This window comes from Embiotoca jacksoni, unplaced genomic scaffold (genome assembly GCF_022577435.1).
Source record: "Embiotoca jacksoni isolate LCO1_2020_lvr unplaced genomic scaffold, fEmbJac1.0.p SCAF_18, whole genome shotgun sequence".
Classification (NCBI taxonomy): domain Eukaryota; kingdom Metazoa; phylum Chordata; class Actinopteri; family Embiotocidae; genus Embiotoca; species Embiotoca jacksoni.
Genome location: NW_027185318.1, coordinates 4,687,599 through 4,697,626, shown reverse-complemented (window position 1 = coordinate 4,697,626; position 10,028 = coordinate 4,687,599). Strand labels below are relative to the sequence as shown.

Here is a 10,028-nt window from a genome sequence, read left to right as displayed (position 1 = left end):
AATATTTTCGTGAGGTTGAATACTTAAAGCCTTAATAATATTGAACCAACCTCAATAATGCATTTCTTTATTAAATTTTGAAAAGACAAATGGAACATTTACATTCAATATTCAATCTGTTGGCATCAAAGGGCAAAAGGAGTAAATGCATCACAGTCACTGTTTGCTCTTGGCAGCTCTGTTGGTCCTCGCCAATCATATCCTTTTGCACAACGAATTTAGCCGTAGCATCACCTCTCTCTGCTGCATTTATTTACCATATACTCTGGTTCAAATAAATACAGATTTCTGAGTCAACCAGTAGAGGCATCTAGCATGTCCCCGGCTGCCTGGACAGCTGAATTTTGGCACACACATAGACTTTACTTGTATATAAAAATGGGCATAGCTTCTATGTCCAAAAAATAAACCAGCTTGGAGGTGACTTTATATATATATATCTGGCTGTGCAGACCCCCCATACAACTCACTCCCAAAATACGAAGTCAATCAATTTTTTCCACAAGTAATTATGGTATAATTAGCTGAATTCACTCCTTCTGAAAATTGTTCTGGCACTGCTTCTGAAAATAACCCAATAATTAAGTCTATTTTGGTGTCTAAAAGTGGTATATTTGGGGGCATGTTACATGTCAAGATTTTCAAACCTTATCTATTTTAAAGACATTGAAGATCACAGGCATAACGACACACTTAACCAGATTTTAATATTTCAATCACAAGAACCCAAACACCAGACGATTCAGCCTACAGAGACAGGACCACACACTTGACATTTACACTAAAAATGTGTTGGTGGTAATTTAAGGAATTGAAGTCTCACGGGAACTCGCGTGAGCAAACGTGATTTCAGAGCGAAACAAACACGGAGGCCAACTGTCGTCATCAGGCGGTTGGTCTCATGTTTGTGTTGGTGCTACATTTTGAACATAAAAATAAACTGAGAAGAAAACTATGGATGACTGAGAGGATGGAAAGAGCCTGGCTCGTACATTTTGGAGGTGAGTTGGAAATCAACTTTTCTTGCTAGTCTCAAACGGACACATGCAAGCTGTTACAAGTTTTGTTTGTCTTCCCAATTATCCTCGACAGTGTGCGGCCAGCATCAGTCTGAAGTTCTTCCTGGCTACCAACTCCTTCACACATACTATATGAAGGAGCTGCTGCCAGTGGGAACAAGTTTGACAGCTGCTTTCCAGAATTTACTGAGGGATTTATTGCTTCAATTGACTACATTTATTATTATCACTGACTGGACATCACATAAAAAGTTTCAAATTTTCCATTTAAAGTAAATATCCTGGTAAGTGAATATTTTTATATATCAAAATCACTGCTTTACTTTCATTGCCTCAACCTTTTTTCTATTTTTTTTCTACTTATTCATTCATGCTTTTCCAGCTGAAATGGGTATGAGCCCATTTATCTGCTGCACGGCGTAGATCATCATAGGACAGACAAGAGGGAGCATCTTGAAAGCCGACACTGGGACATAGAAATCATCTAACTTCAATAATCAGGCTTCTGATGAATATTTATGAGGTCATTGCCACTACTCAATCAACTTCTGAGAATTTAAACTGCACGGGCGCACAAATCATTTGCATCTGTTGCAGCAAGTATGCGTGGGATCAGAGTCAGGGGGTTCAGCTGCTTCTATTCACGGATGATTTCATGTCTTTATGGCGTTTGTGTGCATCACCTTCGAGTAGGCTTCAGTCTAACAGTCGGTGGTGTGCATTCCCAATGATTGTGCGGTGAATGTGGGTTTATGACTTTGCGACTGACTCTTCTTAATATCTTGGTCCTGTTTTCTTTCATCCAATCCAGGATCTATGGTTCTCCTACAGGGAGTCATTCTTGTATTCCCAGGGTTCTAGGATCAAGTTAGGGGCTGTGAACCAGGGGTCTCCAACCTTTTTTTCCTCTGAGTGTTACTTTAACAAAATGAAAGTGCTACTCATGTAGCTCTCAGATACTAACATTTATTCACATAGCTGATCTCAACCAAACCAGCTGATTAAAGTAAACAATGATAAATTGATACTCAACACATACCTACTCAACCAGTAGCTACGTGTTGGAGACCCCTGCTATAAACATATTAAAGATCTTTACACACCACATCTATTTAACAAAATATATTTTGTCTTTTGGCTGATATATATATTGCTAAAAGTAATTTGTAAGTAAGTAAGTGAAGAGCTGTTTGCTAAAGTATAATGTAAACATATAGCAATGCTTTACTTACAGTTACCTTCAACATCAAGGTTTCCTAAATGGATTAACAGTTGAGCTCACAATAATGGACAAATGGTTTAATGTCCATCTTTTACCACTGAAAGCTGTGGAAGTTCCGATGCAAACTTGACAGCCTAACTAATTATGCAAACTAATAATAACTAAATAAACTGAACATATGTAGATGGAGAGGGATACTTAAGTTAATGGGGTCAAGTCAAGCTAAAAACTGTGGGAGCCACAGATTTAAATTATATAATATCTGATAACTGGCAGGTAAAGCTGTGGTCAGTTAAGTCAAAAGTAAATTACAGAGAGACTACAAATTACAAAACTGCCTCTCTTCCCAAAGCCTTTCCAACAGAAGATTCTTCCATTTGTCAGAACTGAGAGGTGCAGAAACAGCTTCAGGTGGGATTTTTATACTATATGTCAGTTTTAAATGGTGGTGAGAGCAAGTGTATTTCAGTAGAGGTCTTGCGGTGTTCAAATTACACAACTTACACTGGCTGACTCATTCCTATTTCGCAATGCTCTCCTGTCCGCTGAACCTTTCTTGCCGTCTCTCGCTGTACACTGTAGTGATGTACTGAATCACAAATTTAGAGGTGCTATCTTCTCAAAGGTTTCAGGTTATTGTAACCAATTGGTCTAGTTTTTGATCTGCAAAATGTCAAGAAAAATCTAAAATGTTTCTCCTCGTTATGCTTGTTATGTCGTTAGAAATATAAATGTGATAATGTTTTTATTATTTTACTTACAATTTGTGCATAATCCTCTTCTCATTGAAGCAGAGCAAACGAGCCGTGACTTGTCTGGATTTCAGGGTACATCGTTCTGTCAAAATGCTCAGTAACTATTCTGAATTGTTTTTATAAACCTCTCCCGACATTGCACCTTCCATGCAAGGATGCGACTCAATGGGAGAAGCTGGTTTTGTCTTTTTTTTTCTCAGAGCTTTGTAGTTCTTGTGAAGATAAAAGTTGTATACAGAATGAAGTAAAATCCAGTAAAGAGGACCATCATTATGCCTGAATGTATTCACAAAGCACAGCAGCACTTAGTCTATTAAGATCACTGACATTTGCGTGAAAAGATTCTGTCAAGCCTGCTCAAATTTGTATTTTCATGAAGGATGTTCACGATGCAATCATATGTAAGGCTAAAAGGATGCTTAAGTAAGAGTGTGATTTGTGCACATCATATTGCATGTGAACAATTTTAATTTCACGCTCCCCTTAGCAGATTGACAACAGTTGTACTTCTATAAAATGACATTCAGCAAGCAGTTTTCCCTTAATCTTCTGTTGTAGACTCATACACATATATACATATATTCAGATTGTAATCTGTCCTTAATGCCCATTCATCAGTTCCTATTGTACTTTATGTTCTAGAAATTTATCTTAAAAAGTTCTTGTGACTGTCGTGAGTGCCCTCTATGCCACCATGCTGTCTGACACGTGAGTGTGGCGTACAACCACAGGGTGGTAATTCTAGTTTTTTCTGGGTTCCAGTATCTCCTCTCCGAGTTTAAATAAATTCTCAATACACCTTTCAAAATACGATTTATTTGTCATGGCTGTAATCTTGTATTAGAGATAATTGCTTCATAACCTTGACTTTGGTGAGAAGTAGCACGGCTGTTTTGTCAAACTTACTTTTGAAGGAGTAATGTGCAGAATAATATCATACCAACATTCACACTGCAGCTTGTTACCACATGGCAGCTCTGGTTGGGGTCGCAACTCACAAATGAGGTCAGAAAATGCTGAGAAAGTCTGAAATGTAGTGTTTACTCACCAGACCGCTCGTCTTGCTGCTTGTTTTTAGGTGTAAGAAACTTGTCTTTTAGAAGAAACTGCTCTGAGTTGTTGGTAGTTGTGACACAGTGGTGCAGTTTGGTTGATATTTAAACCAGATTATACTGCATACAGAATGGATATGACAGTGTGAATGCTTCAGAAAAAACAGACAGAAGTGTCCTCCTATTTGTAAAATATATGCATATAGCTGGTAAACTTAGCCAACTTATCTGTCGTCATTTGTATTTACTTTGCACAGGTCCAGCTTGTAAACGCTCAGACTTTACTTTTCTATCTGCTCTTACCATCTCAAAGTTGACATTTAAACATGATTCAGATTTTGTACACAAGTGTTCGTCATATATCACAGCTTCAGCTGAGAGTGTGAAAAGTGATTCAAGTCCAAATTGAATGTCCAAAATACATTATTCATTCATTATTAAAGAAGCTTCTCATGTTCCTGTCCTATCCCTTTACGAACATGAAATGAATGGAAAGGGAACGAGGATTCAAATAAACTTGTTTATTGAGTCAAATTCAACAAAACAGAGCCAGTATTACACGTGTAAAATGCATACAATGAACCTAACGTACTGTTAAGGTGTACAAATGTGGCAAATAAACACTTAGGACAACACATTATTAATTACATTACACAAACATGCATAAATTTGCACATCAACTTTATGTTGATGCACAAGAATATGATTATATACAATAATTAGATCGAAAAACTTGCAAAGACAAGTGAAAAGTCACAATCTATTTCTACCTTTTCAGTGCCAAATAGACTTTCAGTAAATAAACATCCACGTTTGTTAAAAATATAAATTGTTACTCACATAAATTCTGTTCTTAATAGCAGACTGATGATTGCTTGTGACCAGCTGTACACCGTGTGGCTGTCGTATGAGAGCTTTGCAGACACTTTGTGTGAGTAAATGTGCTGTGCTTTAAGTGAAATCTCTGTTCAGGATGAAGCCAGATGAGATTGTCAATCATATCAGATTTCATTGAGTGATTTTTTTTTTTCATCCGACTGAGCCAAAGAAAACACAGGAGGGTAAAATTCTTGTGCGTATTCATCAGAGATAAAACCTTAAGCATAGTTAGTCTGAGGAGCGATGTTACTAATAGCAGCACCTGGTAAATCTGCCCCCATGGTGGAGGTGTCAAGCCGTGGCATTCTGTGAGACATTGTCAGGATGCTTGACCCTTGACCCCTGCCCTTTCCTTTTCCTCTCCTCCGGGACAGGAAGTGGTCACACAAACAGGACAGGAACTTGTGGTGTAATGAGGCGTAAATGAAGGGGTTGTAGCAGGCCGAGCTCATGGCGAACAGGTGACTGGTTACCTGGATGACGTTTATGTAATTCTTCCCCAAGATGGAGAAGTCTGTATCCAGGTCATGAATCAGGTTCACCACCTGTAAAGTAAATGTTATTAAAAGCATTAATTCAGGCATCAACTATTACCTTTGGGAATTTGTTCATGTAAAGGAAAATTTTGACACTCAAAATATGCTTATTTGTTTCCTTGCCGTGAGTTAAGTCTGTATTATTCTTAACGTGTCGAGGGTCTGCAAGGGGTTTGTGTGACGTTGATTTACGACTAACTAGTTTCTCTTTTTTTATATATATAAAATAAAGGAGATTTGAAATGTTATTTGTCAGCTTCGAGTACTGCTCGGTGGATTTGGGTATCTTTGTGAAGACCTATCTTGCTGTTTCCCCCTGTTCCCGGTCTTATTTTAAACTAAGCTAACACGCTAAGGGGTCAGTAATGCTCCATATTTGCCCACATTCATGAAAGTGACTTTAATCTTCTAGTTTAATTAAAGACGGGGCCTTTCCTGTGATGCGGCTGCTCTGTTAAGAATTGATTTCTTCGTGTCCTCATCAAACCTCTCTTGTGTCATTTATATGCACCTGTAAAGGGAGCCAGGAGAAAGCAAAGCAGAGAACAGACACCAGCAGAAGGCAGAAGGTCTTCTTCCTCCGTCTGCTCCAGGTGGCCCGTGCAGATCTCAGCTCCGGACATGCTGTCAAACTTGACATGGTCCTCTGCTTCAGTTTATACGATATAGCACAGTAGGAGATGGAGACAGCAGCCAGGGGGACGAAGTAGGAGAAGAAGAGGATGAAGCAGGAGTAAATGAAGCGTCCTCGCTCCTCGCCGTCCCAGAACTCCTCGCACACGGCCATCTGCAGACCTGTAGCCCGCAGGTCCAGGTAGACGGTGTGCAGTGCTGTCGGCGTGGATAAAGCCAGAGCCGACAGCCAGATCAGGACCACCAGACCCACGCAGAACTGGCAACCTGCTCTTCTGCGAATGGGATAAGCCACAACTACGTAACGATCCACTGCAATGGCCATGAGAGATAAGACGGCTGCGAAGACGGCTGCAGACTGCATGACAGTGACAAAATGACACATGTGGTGTCCGAACACCCATCCACGCTTGTCAAAAGCATAGGATGCTGTCAGAGGGACGCAGAAGATGCACATTACCAGGTCGACGAGTGCCAGGTTGCTGATGAGGAAATTTGTAGTGTTGTGTCTTTTCTTGTTGTGCCATATGAGAAAGAGCAGAAGGAGGTTGCCGGAGCACGCGATCAGGACCACCGCGAAGTAGAGAGGGAGGAAGAGGAGCTTCAGATTGAACAGGAGGTCGAGCCCGGAGAAGGAAGGGACCGAGAACGGGGAGGCGGAGAGGATGGGCTGAGAGGAGTTGCGGCGGGGAGAGGAGAAGGAGGCCGGAGAGTCCAACAAGGACAGAGATGAAGAAGAGGAAGGAGGAGAAGAGTCCACCCTCGATCGGTTCAGAGATTTCTCCCAGTCCATAGCTGCAAAAGCCAGAATGAATAACAAGCTATTTACTATGATGTCATTGAAACAAACAGGCATATTTTGGACGATATTCACTTCATTTAACACATGTGCATAATTTATTAAAACACATTATGATTTAACCCAGTGACATTTTACGATACAAAGACTGACTAGATGAATCACATTCAAACAGACTAATTAGTGACCATCTTCAAAACTATCAGTCAATCAGTCTCATTTAAAAGCTGAAGCAGCTTCTTTGTGTCCCTCAGCAACACTAATACATCTGCTTACGTCTTCTCTTTTATTTCAGTCAGTCACTTCAAATCTTTTCTATCTCCCCTACATTGATTTTCATAACCAGCCAGAAATTATCCATCCAATCCCGAAAAGCTTCTTTCTGGCTTCTCTCTGTATCATAGCTGATCATCCTTAAACTCAAACTGACTCTCAAAGCTTGTCATCCTGAACATCTGCTAAAGCATCTGCACATGTAACTCACACTGACATCAATAATCCAGTTATTGCTGAGAAATGAGTAACAGTCAAATTAATCACATCTGTGACTGCTCAATGACACGAGATTTGGTTTCCACAAAAAACAAACACATTAAAAAAAAGGAAGTACTTTAATGACTTTCATATTTAAGTTAGCAAGACTAGAAGAGAATCATATCAATCATTTCAATAATAATATTCACGTTTAGCCTGAATTGTGTCATTTTGGCATCAGTACTGGCAATCTCTTTCTTTCATTAAAAAAATAAATAAATAATAAAAAATAAAAAAAATCCTCCACAAAATAGCAACAGATCTCACTTTTGCCACAAAACTATCAAACACAGAACAAACAGACAAATCCTGTCCGATTAGTTTTATTCCATAAAGTACACCCAAATAAATGGGGCAGCTGCCTCGTTGCACATTCATCTTATTGTAGAGCATAAATAAGAGCTAATAATGACTTTCTTAGGCTGAGCAAGACCTTCTGACCACAGCATTTGTCACAATGCTATTTCTCCTACTAAACTATCTGAATTTCTCCAGGTAGACTGATTAAATTATGTCCAACACAGATGATCAATAAAAAAGGACTCTTCTCTGACCTGATAAAATGATTCACACGACTATACTTTACTCCATAAGACATAGAGATATGATATCAATATATCACCTGATTTAAAATGTGTTATACAGGGAAAAAAAATATAGAATACAAAATTTACAATTGTCGGTGTATGAATTTTGAACAAGTAAATATTAAAGGAAGAAATACCTTTTAGAGACAGATGATGAGACAGACAGTCCAGCACCTGTTTGCGTCCTCCTTCTGCAGGGAGTCCAACTGTCATGCAGCCTTACTTCTTCACTGCAGCCGTCTCTGCTACAGAGTACCGAGGCGTGCTCTTTCTGTCTCTCTCACACACAGCAGATAATACATTTTACTGTGAATGAGCCACCGGTAGCAGGGTAGAAAAAAAAAGAAGATGCCCCTTAAAGTCATTATAATCTCCTATCATATTCCTCTTGGGAACTGTATGCATCTCTGCAGATACTGTCAATAACACATTTATAAAGACGTCTTTTATGGTATATTATGTCCCGTGGTAATGCCATAATTTTTCTACTGGGACTTTTAATATGTCTGGGAATTTATACGGTCAATTTATAGTGTCCCTGACACATTTTATGATATTATTCCTCAGATATATGTCATGTTATCCCAGATTTATCCTGAAAAAGACAACATAACTGAGTAGAGAAGGTGACTTTGACAATGAAAATGTATGAGAAAGGGAAAACAGACATATATTATCTTGAACAGTCTGTGCTCCCAACTGCCTTGAGTCCTTCTGAATGAAGGGTATCAGAACCTCACAGCTGTGAGGTTCTTCTCAATGTGATCACTTTCTGTAGAGATCTGCTTTGTTCCAAATGGCTAAATGTGGTTTTTTTTGTGCTGCCATCAGGAGTACATTCACACATATGGTACACCATCAGGAGCAACTTCGGGTTCAGTGTCTTGCTCAAGGACTCTTAGGCGTGTGGATGGGAGGAGCTGGGGATTGAACCACCAACCTTCTGTTTAGTGCACAACACACTCTACCATCTGAGCCACAGCCTCTGATGCAATGCAAATGCCACCAAGTACTATTCAAGAAACTGTACTAACCTTTAAGCGTACTCTATGCGAGTGCCATTGAAGGCACAGCTGCTGTCACCTTTTTCCCTGAATCACTGCCTCCACCTATCAGAGGGCCCCAGTCTCTCTCTCCAGTCTCCTATCTCCCCCACCTGCAACCACTCTGCCATCAACCCTCTCAGTATATCTACTACCTTCATGTTCCTGCTATTTTTTTCCTTGGTCAAGCTTTTTGGATTTGGTCCCCTCCCTGGACTTGGGACTCTTCTTTCCCCTGTGTTCACCTGCCAGGCCTTTTTCATATCCTTGTAAGTAAATTTCTCTTTCGTTCCCCGCACCTCAGTACTGTGTATTTGAGTCCTCCTTTCACTTGTTGTACCGTGATGGACAAACATACCCAGAAACCATCATTAGGGAAACAAATTGAGCCATTAAGAGACAAATCATGATCTTCCTCCAGCATGATGTGTATTAAATATTCATAATACTAAAACTAATTTACAAATTGTGAGTCTTTGTGCTAGTGCCAAACAATGCCAGCGTGACTGTATGATGCATCAAGTGAGTGTCAGCAGAGGGTAATCCAGGACAGAAATTCATTAGTGCAGGACCACTTGAAGGGAACAGAGGGCTGACTGTGAAGATAATGAAGGTGTCCATAAAGATTTAGTTGTAACTTTTTTTCCATGATTTTGTACACATTTGGGATATCAAGTATTTCAATTCAGGTGAAAGCAATGAATTGTAGCACTATTTTGAAGGATGCTTAAAATGCTTACGGTTTACAGCTGTAATAATTATAAGTATTTGAATTGAATTTTAATCAAGTTGAATTGTTCTTGAAGGTATGAATGTATTGCCTGTTAAAACAAGGATATTATTTATCACTAATGTTATTTACATGGCAATCCCATTTTTCGTTACATCAGCTAAACGCATGGGGTCTTGGCTACGTTTCCATTTGAATAAATTTAGAGCTATGCGGATAACGGATATCTTTTTGTTGTT

The 10,028-nt window shown here is 39.4% G+C and overlaps 1 protein-coding gene across 1 annotated transcript; it reads right to left on the bottom strand.

Annotated features, from left to right (window-relative positions):
• Window positions 1–4,611: 4,611 nt before the first annotated feature.
• prlh2r (prolactin releasing hormone 2 receptor) lies at window positions 4,612–8,245 on the bottom strand. The gene is made up of 3 exons (XM_069151804.1): window positions 8,154–8,245; window positions 5,975–6,891; window positions 4,612–5,472 (listed from the first exon to the last, which is right to left on the bottom strand). The coding sequence occupies exons 1-3, from the start codon at window positions 8,227–8,229 to the stop codon at window positions 5,146–5,148; spliced, it is 1,320 nt and encodes a 439-aa protein (XP_069007905.1). The 5' UTR covers window positions 8,230–8,245; the 3' UTR covers window positions 4,612–5,145.
• Window positions 8,246–10,028: the final 1,783 nt, after the last annotated feature.